This window comes from Leucopleurus acutus, assembly GCF_964270905.1.
Source record: "Leucopleurus acutus genome assembly, chromosome: 13".
In the NCBI taxonomy this organism is placed as follows: domain Eukaryota; kingdom Metazoa; phylum Chordata; class Mammalia; order Artiodactyla; family Delphinidae; genus Leucopleurus; species Leucopleurus acutus.
In genome coordinates this window covers 65,415,846-65,433,818 of record NC_139155.1, presented here as the reverse complement: position 1 = coordinate 65,433,818, position 17,973 = coordinate 65,415,846, and the positions used below count along the sequence as shown (strand labels likewise).

At 43.1% G+C, this 17,973-nt stretch overlaps 1 protein-coding gene across 2 annotated transcripts in view; it reads left to right on the top strand.

Moving 5' to 3' along the window:
* SPECC1L (sperm antigen with calponin homology and coiled-coil domains 1 like) overlaps positions 1-17,973 on the top strand; it is a 120,915-nt gene that overhangs the window by 39,297 nt on the left and 63,645 nt on the right. For both annotated transcript variants that reach the window (XM_082853583.1, XM_082853584.1), the window contains exons 3-5: positions 917-1,070; positions 3,973-5,603; positions 7,208-7,415. In XM_082853583.1, coding sequence (XP_082709709.1) covers positions 917-1,070; positions 3,973-5,603; positions 7,208-7,415 — 1,993 coding nt within the window. The remainder of the gene's footprint in view (positions 1-916; positions 1,071-3,972; positions 5,604-7,207; positions 7,416-17,973) is intronic.

Below are 17,973 nucleotides of genomic sequence, written 5' to 3'. Positions count from 1 at the left end.
TTTTAATCATCTTCATAAAACATAAATAAATATTACAAATGGTCTTTCTCGAGTAGTATGATCATTTAACCCTCACTCTAACCATAAAATTTCTAATTTTTTATTTGTATATTACTTAGGCTTTAAAAAACAACAACCCTCCTTTCAATTTTGGCTTAAATTAGACTACAAAAAAAAATAGAGGTAAGAAAAATAAATTTCAGAATAACTTCTTTTAGACATTGGCTCCATCGTTGCATCACTTCAGAGCAGTGAAGATTCCTCCTGACCCTCAGTACTGCTTCTCTCTAGAAACTGCAAGGTGGCGTTTCCTGTGGCCTTACAGACCTTTCCTGAGATAGCACATGTGATGTTGCTATCCTAGAGTCACATCCTAGATGAGCGGTAGCAAGGAGGATGTCTGCACTTTCTCCCACCCCCTCACTGAATCTGGCACGTGGGGGCACACAGTGGGCTTCCATAACATCTCTGAGTACATTATGATTTTCGTATTTTAAAAAGAAGTGTGTGTGTGTGTGTGTGACTTCCCTGGAGGTCCAGTGGTTCAGACTCTGTGCTTCCAATGCAGGGGGCGCAGGTTTGATCACTGGGTGGGGAACTAAGATTCTGCATGCTGTGCACGGTGTGGCCAAAATAAATAACTAAATAAAATAAAATTTAAAATGCTTTATAAAAAAAAAAGTATATACTAGGGTGAAGATTTAATAAAATTAATTTAAAAAAGAAGTGATCATTTATGAAGCAGTGAAGAAGTTCTGTTTCTGTAGCACAGAGTGATGTGCTGCTTGGTAACTGTCAGAAAGTCCTTGTAGAATTCTTGAACTCAGCGTGAAAGTCAAGGGCTTTGTTTAGTGTCAAAATGTTATTTAATCTTGCTTCATCTAATCAATTTGTTTTTATCTTCTGTTGCTTCTAGACCAAGAGCAGTGATGACCTTTTAGCTGGGATGGCTGGAGGGGTGACTGTGACTAATGGTGTCAAAGGGAAGAAAAGCACCTGCCCTTCCGCAGCACCGTCAGCATCCGCCCCTGCCATGAGCACCATGGAGAACAGACCCAAGAGTAGCACAGGTAGGCGCGCACTCGGTGTGAGGGTTACACTGCCTTTGTGTTTGAGTAGGTGAGTGCACAGGTATTTAGGGAATTCCATCTAATCGTAGAAAATTTCAAACATGCACAAAAGTATCTGGTATTTCATCTCTGTGTACTCATCACCCTTATCACCTGATGGCCACTCTTAGCTCCTTGACACCCACCTTCCCCTATTTTGAAGCAAATTCCAGATGTCATCCACAAATATTTAATTATCTTTGAAAGACAAGGATTCTTTTAAAAATATATTCATAATACCATTATCAGTCCTTAAAATAATTAATAACCATTTCTCAAATCATAAATTATTCAGTAAATATTTAAATTTCTGTCTTATAAATATTACATACGTATATTTACTTATTTGTTTGGATCAGGATTTACCAGGATTCACTTAAGGTCCATATATAGTAATTGGTGAAGTGTCTCTTAAATCTTCATTTTAAATCTATGAGTTCATCCCACTTTTTTCTTGCAATTTAATTTTTGTGGAAACTGGTTGTTTGATCTGTAGAGTTTCCCATGATCTTGATGTCCCCCCACCCTTGGGTCGTGCTGTGTGGCTTGCGGGATCTTAATTCCCCGACCAGGGATTGAACCCAGGCCCTGGCAGTGAAATCGCCGAGCCCTAACCACTGGACCACTATGAAACTGCCTCCTGTGATCTGGATTTCTTTTTTTTTAATTATTTATTTATTTTTGACTGGGTTGGGTCTTTGCTGCTGCAAGCGGGCTTTCTCTAATTGCAGCGAGCGTGGGCCATTCTTCATTGCAGAGCACGGGCTCTTGGCGTGTGGGCTTCAGTAGTTGTGGCACACGGGCTTAGTTGCTCTGCGGCATGTGAGATCTTTCTGGACCAGGGATCGAATCAGTGTCCCCTGCATTGGTAGGCAGATTCTTAACCACTGTGCCATCAGGGAAGTCCCGTGATCTGGATTTTGATGTCACATTCCTATGATGTCCTTGATTTTATTCTTTTATTCTCTCTGTTTACTATAAATGTCATTGAATTTAGAGCCTTGATGGGACAGACTCAGGTTCCTTCCTCTTACCCCCGCCAATTCCTTCCTAGGTAATAGTTGTCTGTCCGTCAGGAGGCCCATTGTTTCTGGCCGTGTCCCGTTCCACGTTGTTAGCAGCCTCTGATGGTTGATGCCTAGATCCATTCATTCCAGTCCTACCATTCTTTCTTCCTTCATTAGCAGCAGTTTGTTTCTACATCTCAATTTTTTTTTTTTTTCTTTTTGCTGTACACGGGCATCTCACTGTTGTGGCCTCTCCTGTTGCGGAGCACAGGCTCCGGACGCGCAGGCCCAGCGGCCACGGCTCACGGGCCCAGCCGCATCCACGGCACGCGGACCGGGGCACGAACCTGCATCCCCTGCATCGGCAGGCGGACTCTCAACCACTGCGCCACCAGGGAAGCCCTCATGTAGACCTGTTACTCCCCGTTACCTGGTTAGCCTGGTGCCTGCCACATAAAGAACCAGTTGGTTCTTTAAAAATATTTATTGGTCAGGTCTAGGACTTATTTTTCAAAGTAAAAAATAGTCTAATGATTTCCTTAAGTGTTTGTGGGTATTTAAACATACTCCTGTTCTTTTTATATTAAATACATGATCATGTCAATTGTTTGCACAGGTTTAAAATTTTAGCAGTTAAGTAATGGTGTGCCTTGTGCAGCATATTTGACGAACGTGCTGTTATAACTTGGCAGTGATGCATCATCGTTTTCGAACACTTAGGGAGGCAGAGTGGCATACTGCTTAGACTGCCTGCCTGTGTGTAAATCTTGGCTCATCCATGTATTACCTGTGGGATGTCAGCAGATTATTTAACATCTCTTTTTGGGTTTCTTTGTCTGTAAAACAGGATGATGATAATGAAGCTTGTGTAAATGTGTATGAAGTGTTAATATGTGTGTGTAGTAAGTATAAGTGCATGTTGTCTATTCTAATAATTCTTGTTATTGGTACTATTTTGTGGCATTTTATGGTGTGAAAAATTTTTTGCATTTACTTTGATCATAGTTTTTGTGGTTATTGTAGGTAGCTTAGGTTTTTTGTTTGTCCACAGGCTGCCTCTCACTTCTGGTCATCTGTAATCTTCCTTCACTGTCTGTTTCTGCAGTTAGTTTACTACCTGACTGGCTATCCTAGAGTCACCTTCATCTGGCTTGCCCTAGATACTATGTCCCTGGCCACCTGTTGAAAGTCATGGTTTGGGATTCAAGTTCATGTGTATAGCCTTTTTTTAATGTGAAAGCTTTATTGAGATATAATTCACATTCCATAAAACTCACCCCTTTGCGGTATTCAACTCAGTAATAGCTTCATTTAATTGATAGTTAAAAGATGATTGATTTTCCAGTTTGGAGGAAACAACTTTACAGTAACTAGACTCTCAGGCAGAATTAGTGTAGGTCAGAATCACTGTGTGATTATGATTATAGATCCTTAGATTATATCTCATTCAACCTGGGGCATAACTATGTGCCTTTCTTTTATTTATTTATTTATTTTTGGCTGCGTTGGGTCTTTGTTGCTGCACGTATGCTTTCTCTAGTTACGGCGAGCAGGGGCTACTCTTTGTTTCAGTGCATGGGCTTCTCATTGTGGTGGCTTCTCTTGTTGCAGAGTATGGGCTCTAGGTGCATGGGCTTCAGTAGTTGTGGCTCATGGGCTCTAGAGCGCAGGCTCAGTAGTTGTGGTGCACAGGCTTAGTTGCTCTGCGGCATGTGGGATCTTCCTGGACCAGGGATCGAACCTGTGTCCCCTTCATTGGCAGGCTTATTCTTAACCACTGCGTCACCAGGGAAGTCCCACTATGTGCCTTTCTATTGCTAAGTTTTTGCCTTATATTCTTTGTCTTAAACATGTAGGCACAAGTTCTTCAACCAAGCGGAGCACTTCCACAGGTAATAAAGAATCCAGTTCTACTAGAGAAAGATTACGTGAACGTACCCGACTAAACCAGAGCAAAAAACTACCTTCTGCAGGTCAGGGGGCTAATGACATGGCGTTGGCTAAACGTTCCCGCAGTCGCACGGCTACGGAATGCGACATTCGTATGAGCAAGTCCAAATCGGACAATCAGATCAGTGACAAAGCTGCTCTGGAAGCCAAAGTGAAGGATCTTCTCACATTGGCAAAAACCAAAGACGTGGAGATTTTACATTTGAGAAATGAACTCCGAGACATGCGTGCTCAGCTGGGCATTAACGAGGACCCTCCTGAGGGGGATGAGAAGTCCGAGAAGGAAGCCATCATTGTTCACCAGCCCACTGACGTCGAGTCCACTTTATTGCAGTTACAGGAACAGAATACTGCCATCCGCGAGGAGCTCAACCAGCTGAAAAATGAAAACAGAATGCTAAAGGACAGGTTGAACGCACTGGGCTTCTCCCTGGAGCAGAGGCTAGACCATTCTGAAAAACTGTTTGGCTATCAGTCCCTGAGCCCAGAGATCACCCCTGGTAACCAGAGCGATGGAGGGGGCACTCTGACTTCCTCGGTGGAGGGCTCTGCCCCTGGGTCAGTGGAGGATCTCCTGAGCCAGGATGAAAACACCCTCATGGACCATCAGCACAGTAACTCTATGGACAACCTGGACAGCGAGTGCAGCGAGGTGTACCAGCCCCTCACATCCAGCGATGACGCCCTGGACGCACCATCGTCCTCGGAGTCAGAAGGCATTCCGAGCATAGAGCGCTCTCGGAAGGGGAGCAGCGGGAACGCCAGCGAAGTGTCCGTCGCTTGTTTGACGGAACGGATACACCAGATGGAGGAGAACCAACACAGTACGAGTGAGGAACTTCAGGCGACTCTGCAAGAGCTCGCTGATCTACAGCAGATCACCCAGGAGCTGAACAGCGAAAACGAAAGGCTCGGAGAGGAGAAGGTGATTCTCATGGAGTCGTTATGTCAGCAAAGCGATAAGTTGGAACACTTCGGCCGACAGATCGAATATTTCCGCTCCCTTCTAGATGAGCATCACATTTCCTATGTCATAGACGAAGATGTAAAAAGTGGACGCTACATGGAACTGGAGCAACGCTACATGGATCTAGCTGAGAACACCCGTTTTGAACGGGAGCAGCTTCTTGGCGTCCAGCAGCATTTAAGCAATACTTTGAAGATGGCTGAGCAAGACAACAAGGAAGCTCAGGAGATGATCGGGGCACTCAAGGAGCGCAACCACCACATGGAGCGAATCGTTGAGTCTGAGCAGAAGGGCAAGGCAGCCTTGGCAGCCACACTGGAGGAGTTCAAAGCCACAGTGGCCAGTGACCAGATCGAGATGAATCGCCTGAAGGCCCAGCTGGAGAACGAGAAGCAGAAAGTGGCGGAGCTGTATTCCATCCATAACTCCGGAGACAAGTCTGACATTCAGGATCTCCTGGAGAGTGTCAGGCTGGACAAAGAAAAAGCAGAGACTCTGGCCAGTAGCCTGCAGGAAGATCTGGCTCACACCCGGAACGATGCCAATCGATTGCAGGACGCCATCGCAAAGGTACTGTTTAAGTAGATAGAATGTTCTGGACCAGTGTTATGCGGCTGCAGTACATGGCATGCTTACTGAGAGCCAGCAGCCCTGGTGGTGTGTCATTAGCTTTTGTTAATCAGATATTTTTTTAAGCTTCAGAATGGTTTTCTTGTATTGGGATGGAGTGAAAAGTATTCTTATAATAACGTCACTTCCACTCACTGGTACTTTGTTACTGTTTTCCTGCCTGTGAGAGGATGGGGCTGGAGTTACAACTAACTGAAGTTGTAACAGAAGTTGTCCCTAGTTCTGGGTATGCCCAGGGGAGTGTGTCATGCAGTTTTACATCCTCCTCTGTAGTGTAGTTTGGCATAAGAAAAACAGAGAGCCAGTATTCCAGTCTGTGGGACCAGCAATGTCTGCCTCTTCTTATCCTTTTGTGGTTGTAGTTTTTCAAGTAGAGTTCTGTTGTGATTTAAAATTACTTTTGGAGTGTGAAGGCTCCTATTTCTTAGAGGCCCATGGTTTGTTGCTGGTGGGGACCTTAGTGATCATTGGTCCAGCCCCCTTTTTTTTACACGCAGTGTGATAGTGAGGACTCAGTCAGAACTGCAGCCCAGGGTTGCTGGCAGTCGCCAGCCCCACGCGGTTGCTGATGTAGTGTTTATTATTTTTTTTTAAATAAATGTATTTATTTTTTTGGCTGCATTGGGTCTTTGTTGCTGTGTGCAGGCTTTCTCTTGCTGCGGCGAGCAGGGGCTGCTCTTTGTTGCAGTGCGAAGGCTTCTCGTTGCGGTGGCTTCTCTTGTTGCGGAGCACAGGCTCTAGGCGTGCAGGCTTCAGTAGTTGTGGCACGTGGGCTCAGTAGTTGTGGCCTGCGGGCTCTAGAGCGCAGGCTCAGTTGCTCTGACACATGTGGGATCTTCCCAGACCAGGGATCAAACCCGTGTCCCCTGCATTGGCAGGTGGATTCTTAACCTCTGCACCACCGGGGAAGTCCCCGATGTAGTGTTTATTTGCATGGCTTATCTAATTATCCTAGCTTACATTTTATTTCCTGTTTCAGTGCAAAAATTTTTTAAAGTAGGAAACAGTATATCTTTGCTCAAAATTTGAATAATATAAACCTTAATTTTTTAAGTGACAACTTTCATAGATACAGTTTAGTAGATGTGGTATTTGTCGGAGCGTGTATATTGGGGGCCACTATGAACTAACGCTGACTATATTAGAGAACTTTTTTGTTTCCATTTTTAATTTGATTTTGAAACTGTCACAAATCAGACATCATTTTTGTGGGAAAGCATGTTAATCATTAATCAGATGCATGCCTTCAGTCCAAACTTTGGAGAAGGGAAAATTTCCAAAATTTCCTCATAAATAATGTAGTGAAGTTCAGTGAGATGTCAGTGTAATTTCAGTCAGTGATGTGGCAGCAGATCATGCTTAAGCATACTGTGTGAAGTCCATGTTACTGGAGAGCGCCTTCCACCCAGTTATTACACAGGTCGTTCTTGCTCACGCAGAGCAGCTCACGCTCAGCTCCCTGCTGAGACAAGGTGTGCCTCTGTCCTAGGACTTATCTTAGAACAACTCTTACTTTTCTGATCTGCACTATCAATTTTGCACAGGTAGAAGATGAATACAGAGCCTTCCAAGAAGAAGCTAAGAAGCAAATAGAAGATCTGAATATGACATTAGAAAAATTAAGATCAGAGCTGGAAGAAAAAGAGACAGAAAGGAGTGACATGAAAGAAACGATCTTTGAACTTGAAGACGAAGTAGAACAGCACCGGGCGGTGAAGCTTCATGACAACCTCATCATCTCCGACTTAGAGAGTAAGTGAGGTCCCACCTGTCTTAACGTGTGGGAAGAGTTTGCGTTCTAAGTAGCAAAGTGACGGGGTGGGGGTGGGGGCGTGGCTCTGCCTGGGGGGCAGGGGTTCAAAGGCAGGAGCACAGTGGCCGGCAGATACGCGTGTGGGCAAGAGCTTCCCATGGCCATTGGCAGTCTTCCGGCTGCTATTTGGCTCCTAAAGGACTGTTAAGTGGAAGCATCTCTTTAAAACTGCTTAATTATGGAAAATCATTTAAGTGAGAAGCTAATGGGGTTGTTAACTTTCTAGATCTTAGGAAAAGCCATTTGTTTTCGATGTCTAGTGGTTGCAAGTATACTGAGACCAAAAAATATTTATCCTTTATAATCTTACGCCTGAGGCACAGGTTTTTGTTTATTTAATATTCCTCCCTTTCACGGAGATTTTATGATCAGGTAGACTTGAAACTCAGATTTTGAGTTGCTTTGTTTGCTTTTTAAAAGATTCTAAAAAACTGTTTTGTAAGTATTTCAGACTTTAAAAAAAGTTGCAAAAATAGTACAAAGCATTTCTGTGTGGAAAATTTGATGAGGAACAGAAATTTGCATGATCTTAAAATGTCTTCCCACAGACTGTTTATTATGTTACAAGTGAGGAAAAAGAAACAACCAGAAATTACACAGTGGAACAATTGGGCAACACTGTGACCTGGTGATTGGGTGATCATGTAAGTGACAGAGGCACATGGATATCGCTAGGCTGTATTCTGGCTGAGGCATAGCTTCAGTTAATCATAAAGAAACATTAAACAGACAAAAAATGAGGAATGTTGTACTAAAAGCGCAGGATCGAATGGTGCTGTATCCTCAAAAATGCCAGTGTCATAAAAGACAAAGGCTGAGGGAAAATTCCAGGCTGTGGGAGGCTGAGGAGGACAACCCATGCACTCCCTGTGCCTGCACTGGCTCCAGGGCTGTCGGGAGCTGCTGTAAAGGTGTGGTGATGGAACTGGAATGTGTGTGAGATTAGGTAAACGTATTGTGTCAGTATAAATTTATGAAGTTGATAACCCAGCTGTGTCTGTGTATTCTTGGGAACCACACACTGAATATTCAGGGGTGAAGGACTGTGATGTATATCCTTAAGGGTTCAGGAAAAAGGGACAATTAGAGGCAGACGGACAGGGATAGGAGATAGCAAATAATAAAACCAATGGTAAACTATTAACAGTAGGCGAATCTGAGAAGGAGGTAAATGGGTGTTTGGTTCTTTGTGTTACTTCTTGCACCTTTTCGTAAGTTTGAAATTATTTCCAAATAATACATTTAAGAAATTCTTATGTGTTCTTCATCTAGATTCCTCAAATTTAACAGATTTTAAGTTGTAATACACTTTAATGATGGCCTGGTGGGGACAGGGAGAATGGAGGTAACCTTTTTGGATGCCTTGGTTAAAGCTCTTAAAATTTCTGGTTCATGATGCTGCTCCTTTGAGCACTGACGGTTTACTATTTATTCCCTGACAGCGGATTGACAGGCAGATACAGCGTGTCAATACAGTAGCCAGAGCCCCTGGGCTGTGGATACAGAGGTGGGGTGGAGGGGAGGTTTGAACTATTGATATTTCCAGGTAAGAGACGGTCATTTGCAGGAGCCCTAAATGTGTCTGGTGGCAGTTCTGAGCTCTGGCTAGTTGACCCAGCATCTGTAGGTTGACCTCAGGGTCATTTGGAATATTCCAGGGTATCTGGATACTGAAGTAGTGGATTGTGGGATTGTACTTCTTACATAGTGATGAACTTTTTCATCTAAAGTTTAAAAAAACTTTTAGTTTAACATGTATATCTAGTCTGTATTTCATTGTCACTGAACTGAGAAAGTTATCTAATTTTACTTCCTAAATATAAGAGGTTCTAAAGTTTTTCAGATTAACTTGGGAGTTCAGTGTGTTTTCCATTTTGTACTGATAAGAATAGCCTTTTCCCTTGCAAACCCTTTGATTTGAATGTGGAAAGAGTGACACCTTGTGGTAATTCGGGTAATAGCTAGAAAACTGTTAGGTGATAAGGATTCCTGGGACAAAATTTTCCTTATCATTGCCAAAATAAAAGTTACATTGACATTGTATGAATTTTAACCATAAAATGGCTGAAAAGGGCTTCCCTGGTGGCGCAGTGGTTTAGAGTCCGCCTGCCGATGTAGGGGACGCGGGTTCGTGCCCTGGTCCGGGAAGATCCCACATGCCGCGGAGCGGCTGGGCACGTGAGCCATGGCCGCTGAGCCTGCGCGTCCAGAGCCTGTGCTCCGCAGTGGGAGAGGCCACAATAGTGAGAGGCCCGAGTACCGCAAAAAAAAAAAAGGCTGAAAAACCTTAATAAATTTTTTTTTAGCCATGCAGTTTCTCTCCCCAGTTTTTTGAAATGAAAAGTTGAAATGTATAGAAATACTGTGAGAGTAGTGTGGTAGTTAGCACCTCCTGCCTGGATGTGACAGTGGGTAGCATTTTGCAGTGTTTGCCTTCTGTATGTGTGTGTTTAACTGAATCAGTTGGCAGTAAGCTGTGGACTTCACGATACTTAACTTCTAAATATTTCAGCATGCACCTTCTAAACATCCTCCTCGAAACCACAATGCCGTTATCACATCTAGTAAAATTAGTCGTAATTTCGTAGCATCATCTAATACCCCATGTGAAGATTTTCCCAGCTGTCCCCAAAATGTCCTTTATAGTTTTTTATAGGGACTGGGATCCAAACAAGTTTCATGCATTATAATTTGTTGTTACATCTCCATAGTCTGATAGGAGTTAATTTTCTTCCTAGAGAATTCTAGCATTTGGGATTGATGCTAAGTCAGCACTTGGTATAAGGGACTCGATGACAGGGAATGCTATTAATTGGGAAATTGAGATATTCTTCTGTGGATGAAACCATCACCATAGTCAATTTTAGAACTTTTTTATCACCCCCAAAAGAAATCCTGCACCCATTGGCAGTCACTCCTCATTTACCCCAAAGCGATTCTGACTTTGGTATTAATGGACAGGATTTTAAAACAGCTACTGTAACTGTACTCAGGGTGTAGAGGAAAATATGCTCATCATGACAAACAAATAGCAGATCTCCACAGAGAAATAAAAACTGTAAAAAAAAAAGAACCTAGTATGTATTCTGGAACTAGAAAATTAAACAGCTAATATAACAAGTTACAGAGTCATTTAAACAACAAATTAGAGATACAGAAGAGCCAGTGAACTTGAAAACCAATCAGTAGACATTATCCAGAGAGACAAAAGATTGGAAAAAATGAGTAGAGTATCAGTGATATCTGTGGGACAGTATCACAGGTGTATCATGTAGTTGGGAGTCCAGGCGGCCTCCCAGAGAACATCAGTGCTGTACTGCGTAGACCTGGCCTGCGGTACTTCTCAACAGCATCTGAGCTGGAAAGATTTGATATAAAAAGTCACTCAGTAACTACTGTTAAGACTTCCAGTTCAAGATGATGGCCTGAGATCATACATACTTCCTTTCCCTTCCAAAGTCCAAGTGACATGGCAGGAGAGATATAAAAATTACAATGAGCTTGAGCAAAGATAGAAAACAGGGGAAGGGTCCTATCAGTAGGTCAGCAATTTGGGGTAATTTCTGGAACACTTTATATAAAGCTGACGGAATTGGCTGTGGAGAAATCAATCAGAATAGAACATTCTGCAGTTTAGGAGAACACTAAAGCTCTGAGTAATAATGTTCCCAGCAGAGCCCTGGGGATGGGGGCACTGAAACCTCCACATCAGGGATCGTAGGGCCCCGGGGCCAGCAGCGGTCTCAGGCCAAAGTGTAAGGGATTGCTACACTGTACCGCCCCCTCCTCTGTCGGGGCTGTCTCTGGTGTTTGCCCCCAGGCTGCTGCTGCGCTCACCTCTAAGTAAGGTGGGAGTATGGTGCCAGGGACTCCCAGCACGACCTTCACACTGTGCCAGAAGTAACTGCAGCCTGCCCTGTTGTCTTAAAGAGAAGACCACCTAGAGGGAAAGGCAACTTGGCCCTGCAGTGAAACTGATACACACACACATACACCTGTTGCCTCAGCAGAAGCCGCCCGTTCCATCTTGTACATCCAGAGGGCCCCACCCACCCTGCAGGCTCGTGTCATCAGCAGAGCCTTTAGCCGTTTGTTCTGTTGAGAAGCATGCAGGAGTCACTGATCTAATCATTCTTTACAAGTAAGAAAGACCAGCCAGGACTTATTAGACACTTAACACCTTAGAAGAGCTTAAGGGAGAGACAGCATAAAGAAGCAGCTCAACTGAATCCCCAAAAATAAAGGTAATAACTTGCCCAGCAAACCAAAGCTGACTAGTATTACGAGTAGTGACACCAGCGAGACCTCAGGTCTGGCTGCGACCTTATCAACCACTTAGTGTCTGCATAGTAATGCTCTGTGCATGCTTGCAGTTAAGTCCTGCCCTTTTCCTGCCCTCTGTAGTTCCCAAGATTGGGGCTAGTGCCTGACATCCTGATACATGGAACATTAGCGACAGTGGTGAACAAGGGTGGCTTGAGATTAGAGAAGGAGCAGAAGGAAATAGAGGAAAGCTGTGTAATTCTGTGATGAGAAAAGCCTGGAAGGTAGAATACTTGGAAGCCTTAATGGAAAAAAGTCTCATATTTGACTATGTATAATTGAAATTTTCAATTCAGCAAAGTGCCAGAAATAAATGACATTGAGAGAAATATTTATAATGCATGTCAAATATGTAAAGAGATTCTGTACATCAATAAGACTAGAATAACCCATTAGCTAAATCAAGTATATGAATGGATAAGTCAGAAAAAGACACAAAAAGATGCTTGACTTTTAAAAAAGCAAAGAAACTCAAAACAAGATGCAGGTGTGAAAAATTGAAAAGATTGCTAAGGTGTAAGAGAGGAGAAAGGGTCCTCTCATATACTGCAGCTTTTTTGGAGTATTGATCATCATTTTTCAAGTACAACAGTAATTTAGCAATTCACTTCCAGAAACCTGCTCTTCAGAAACATTCTTACAAGTTTGCAAATGTATACATAGATGTGGATGCTTGCTGCAGAGTTGCTGGTTACCACAGAAACTTGGAAGCTACCTGTATTTTCAGAAGTCGAGATCTAGTTAATAACCCATGTGCCTAGCACATCCCTACTGTGGCTGCTCTTTCATCAGCCAAAGTAAACAAGGCACGGAGAAATGTGTGCACAAAATAAGGCAAGTCGCGTAGAGGATGAGCTGAGTATATTACTTCTGTAATTAAAACCATAAAAGTTTTAAATACAACATTACACTGAAATTGTAGCCAGGCATAATGGTGTTCCCTAAGAAATACCGATTTCAGTGTATTCTGTACCATAAATGCTCTAATGTGGTGACTTCTCAAAAAAAAATTCTGTATTCTTGAGCTAGAACCTTCTAATGGATTGACTTGGATCCTGTTGATAGTTTCAAATGGTCCTTCACTTCTTCTACTTCTAGAAATGTGTCTTCAAGTAACATCTGAAAAACTGTAAAGACACTTGTAGTGTTTATAACAAAAATTGGAACCCTTCTGGCTGTTCATTAATGGGAGGTTGCTGAGACAAATCATGATATATCCAATTGATAGACATTGATGGCCAGCCAATCGATGGCCATCTATCATGGCCGTCAAAATGGTGCTGTAGGTCTGTATTTATTGATAAAGGTGTCCAGTATCTACTGCTTAATGGAAGGGCTTGTGAAGCAGTATAAATAGTATAATTTCATTTTTCTTTAAAAATAATACACACATATATGGAATCTGGAAAGATATATGCCAAATGTAAATGCTAGGTAATCTTATTTTTGTCACCATTTTCTGTTTTCCAGACTTGTTACTGTGAGCGTGCATTACTTTTAGAATCAAGGGGTAAAAGTTATATTTACTTTTTTGGAGGGGGATAAAAATGAGTAAAATAAAAATTAAAAAACAGAGACAGAGACTTCCCTGGCGGTCCAGTGGTTAAGACTCTGCTTCCACTGCAGGGGGCACAGGTTTGATCCCTGGTCGGGGAACTAAGATCCCGCATGCCACGTGGTGTGGCCAAAACATTTTAAAAAAAGAAAAAAGACAAATAAAAATAATAAATGGTTTATTTGAAACTCATGTGTGTCCTCTTCCTGCATCAGGAGTTCTGGTTTGGGAGTAAAGCTGTGGTCTGGTAGTTAGATACACCACCTGCCCTGTTCCCCTGCCCCTGAGGTGTGGAGCTTTAACTGATAGGTTCCTCTGGTCCTTTCCCTTCCTCTAAAAATTGCACCTGATGGCAGTTGGAGGTTCTTGACCAGATGCAGGAGTCTGACTTGAGTACTCGGGTATCTGTACCCTAAGGGTTTTCTGGGACTCAGAGGGCAGGAAAGGTTGGTGGAACTTTCATTACTTTACACCCCAAGGGTCGTAGGTAGATCCTGTGCCGTGGTAGCTGCCCAGTGACACCCTCAAGAGTGATTGACCTGTAACTGGAACCAGCATGGAGGCCTGGTTGATGGATCTGGTTTTGTTGGTGATGATAGGTCTTGGTGGTGAAAAAGATTATGAACCCCTTTATTAAATGGGCAGGGCAGTACCCAGAATTGTTCAGAGCAAAGTTGGACTAATAACAATGAGAATAGAAATTTACCTGATTTCTAGAATAAAGATAACATTGTAAAATTGAGTTATAATTTTAAAAATGAGATCATAGTAGTTCTTCTGTTCTTTGATAGAATTTAATGTTACATTTGAGTTGAAGACAATAGATGGCAGTGTCTCTCACACTTAAAGCTTTGAGGAAGGAAACTGCGTTTAGAGGCCCCAGAGTTGCAGGCTAAGCTGCCCTGTGTGACTGGTCACTGGGAGAGGCGGCCGTTTGCTAATAAGCCTCTTCACAGCGAGAACTGGAGCATAGACGTCTTTGTTTCCAGGGAGGAAAAGCTTGTTGTCACTTTTAATGCTTTTGTAAAGTTTAAATCAAATTCCCTGGAGACACTTGAAGTGCACTTTATTCGGTCTGAATATGTCCACTGGCTGCCAGCTTCCCTTCTGTTTAAAAGAAGACATGCCAACAATAAATAACGTAGTGCTGAGGGTAAAAGAATGTCCTTTAAGAGTAGTGATCATGTGAATTCTGTGGCCATGAATGTAGAGGTTGGTGAGAAAAGGATAAGAACAAAATAAATGAATGAAATTTGAGATTTTATGATCAGTCTAAGATGGCCACGTGGCTTAAAGTGTCACCTGGGAATCAAGGCACCAGATGTTAAAGTGGGCTGCAGCAAGATTTGCTGTCATCTGTCTCATGTAAGTTACCTAGATAGATCCTTTGTGACCAAAAGAAAAGACAAAGGATTTGCAGCAGAGGAGAAATTACACATTTTTTTGTTTGCTTGTTTTAATTATAAAATATTTTTTGTACATAAATATAGTGTAAATGAAAGGTGTAACCCCTAGTGTTTTCCACACTAGAAATATTTTAGCTTCTGTCCTTATTCCTTGTCTATGTCTGGTAATATCACCAAGACCCTGATTTCATCTACATGTAGGTCATACGGAGCCAAGTTCCCTGCTGGTTCCAGAGTCATCCTTTCCTCTGGAGGTTCGGGTCAGGGTATTGGACTCACTCACTCACCTGCTTGTCCACTTTGCCCTCAGCCAAATTGGGTGGCCCGTTTGCTCATTAAGTTTCCAGGTTAAATGAGGTCTGAAGCAGCTTGTATAGAGACAGACTTTTTTTTTTTTTTTTTTTTTTTTGCGGTACATGGGCCTCTCACTGTTGTGGCCTCTCCCGTTGCGGAGCACAGGCTCCGGACGCGCAGGCCCAGCGGCCATGGCTCACGGGCCCAGCTGCTCCGAGGCATGTGGGATCTTCCTGGACCGGGGCACAAACCCGTGTCCCCTGCATCGGCAGGCGGACTCTCAACCACTGCGCCACCAGGGAAGCCCGAGACAGACTTTTAAAGTTTAATCCTTTGCATATGAAAACATCCTCTTTTCTGTCTCTAAAAGGGTAGAAACTGTACCTTTCTTCCTTTCCCTTATATCTCATGCACCTTGTAAAAAAGTCTGATACAAAGTAGGTACTTATGAGCAGTTTGTTGAATTACTGAGTAAAAGTAATTAATTAACTTTTTATTTCATAGGCCCTAACTTTTTGGAATAATTTTGGGGTGATGAATGGGAGGAAATTGATTACTAGCTACCAAAAATGGCCATTTTTTTCCACCCATGTTTTATCTCATTTTTTAATTAAAAAATTTAATCTTTTTAAAATTTAGGTATTATTATTTTATTTTTGGCTGCTTTGGGTCTTGGTTGTTGCGTGCGGGCTTTCTCTAGCTGCAGTGAGTGGGGGCTACTCTTCATCGTGGTGTGCGGGCTTCTCATTGCGGTGGCTTCTCTTGTTGCGGAGCACGGGCTCTAGGCGCATGGGCTTCAGTAGCTGCAGCACGCGGGCTCAGTAGTTGTGGCTCGTGGGCTCTAGAGCGCAGGCTCAGTAGTTGTGGCACAGGGGCTTAGTTGCTCCGCGGCATGTGGGATCTTCCTGGACCAGGGCTCAAACCCGTGTCCCCTGCATTGGCAGGCGAATTCTTAACCACTGTGCCACCAGGGAAGTCCTCATTTATTTATTTTTTAATTTTATTTATTATTTATCTTATTTTTGGCTGCTTTTGGGTCTTCGTTGCTGCACGCGAGCTCTCAAGTTGCAGCGAGCAGAGGCTACTCTTCATTGCAGTGCTCAGGCTTCTCATCGTGGTGGCCTCTCTTGTTGCGGAGCACGGGCTCTAGGCTCGCAGGCTCCCGTAGTTGCAGCACTCGGGCTCAGTAGCTGTGAGTCATGGGCTCTAGAGTGCAGGCTCAGTAGTTGTGGCACACGGGCTTAGTTGCTCCGCGCATGTGGGATCTTCCTGGACCAGGGATCGAACCTGTGTCCCCAGCATTGGCAGGTGGATTCTTAACCACTGCACCACCAAGGAAGCCCCTCATTTATTTTTTTATTCAGCTTTAGAAAACATCATTATTATGTATTTATATCATTACACATATAATTGTTATAAATATTCTAGACTTTATATTGTTACTGAAGTGAATTCATGCCTTTTAAAAATGTCAGAACACAAATGTATCAACATTGAATTAAGGTTTCAGCAGAGCAGGTTCCTCGTGGAATTCGGAGAAGGAAGACGTGGAGCAGTCTCAGAAAAAGCATCAGCCTGCTCATACTTCAGGGTCTTGATTGGAAGCTAACAGCCTAGGAGGTGTTTTGGGTACATGTTGTTGCACACAGGTGTTGGCAGTGCCTGGGTTCCCTCTGCTACGTGTAAGGAGTAGGGGGAATGTTTACTCAGAAACACCAGTGTCCATGGTTTGACATCCCTGACAATAAACAGTTAAGTTCTGGCAATGAAATATTGAAACACTTGATGCTAGGTAATGACCTTAGGATTGCTTTCTCTTCTGCTTCCATTAGCTTGTGTACTTATACACTTGCTCTACTCTACAGGCCTACCTGTGCTGGGGCTGCAACCTCGGCATGTGGCTCCTGGCTCTGAGGTGTGCTCAGCCTCTGTGTGAAGAAACGCACCCCTGTTGGCAGTGGCAGCAACGAGGCTGTGTAAGGCAGAGTCGGAACACAGAAAGGACAGGGCTCTGCTGCAGGGGGGCGTCGGTGAAGTAAGAGTGTTTGTCACCAGGTGTAAGTGCCTGCTCTGGTGCTTAACCAGAGAGACAGTGATGGGCTCCTGAGCTGTCGGAGTGACCAGCCGTGGGGAGGCGCTGGGCAGCAGCACCAGCATGGCGCCCTCCCCAGGCATTTCCCCTGACGCAGGGGTTTTTGAGCAGAACCTCCAAATAGAAGGGGACTTCCTTGTACATTTCTGGATCCCAGGGGACTGGCCTTGGCTGTGTCTTCATCTTTGCAGCCCCACTCTGTCTAGATCGGCCTTTGCATAGTAGTGGTGCTCATCAGATGTTCACAGTGCATGACATTGTTGGAAGGAAATTCATATTATGCTAGAAATAATTTGAGAAATTGATTTACTTAATCCTTTATTTTGTGAAAGACTTTGCATAGAATTAAATAGCACCTCCCCCAAGTTACAAAATAATTAAGTTTGTAAACATCTTACTAATTCACCACTTTTCTGGAATTTATTCCAGCATGTAAAGTAAGTGATGCTTGCAAAAATACTTTAGATTAATAACCCTATTGATTAAAATCTCCCATTTTAATTGCAGTCAGTGTTGTTTTGATTGGTTATGAGCCAACAATGTGTGTGTGTTTCTAACAATTGATTTTACTTAACTTTTTGTTTCAGAATTAAGAGGCTGAGGAAGGAAGTCATCCAGAAGTTGTGATTTAAATTTGATATTTTCCTTACAAAGTAATACTGGTTTATACTTGGATTGGACATTCCTTTTTCCTTTTAAAGTTTTGTATTAAAAATAAAAAGTCTTTGGGCAGGATGACTTTCTGAATGTCATATTTAAGTACCTCCTCCCTTTATATTATTCCTTTCGAACACAGTTGTAAGAATAAATATTTAAACTTTTGTGGT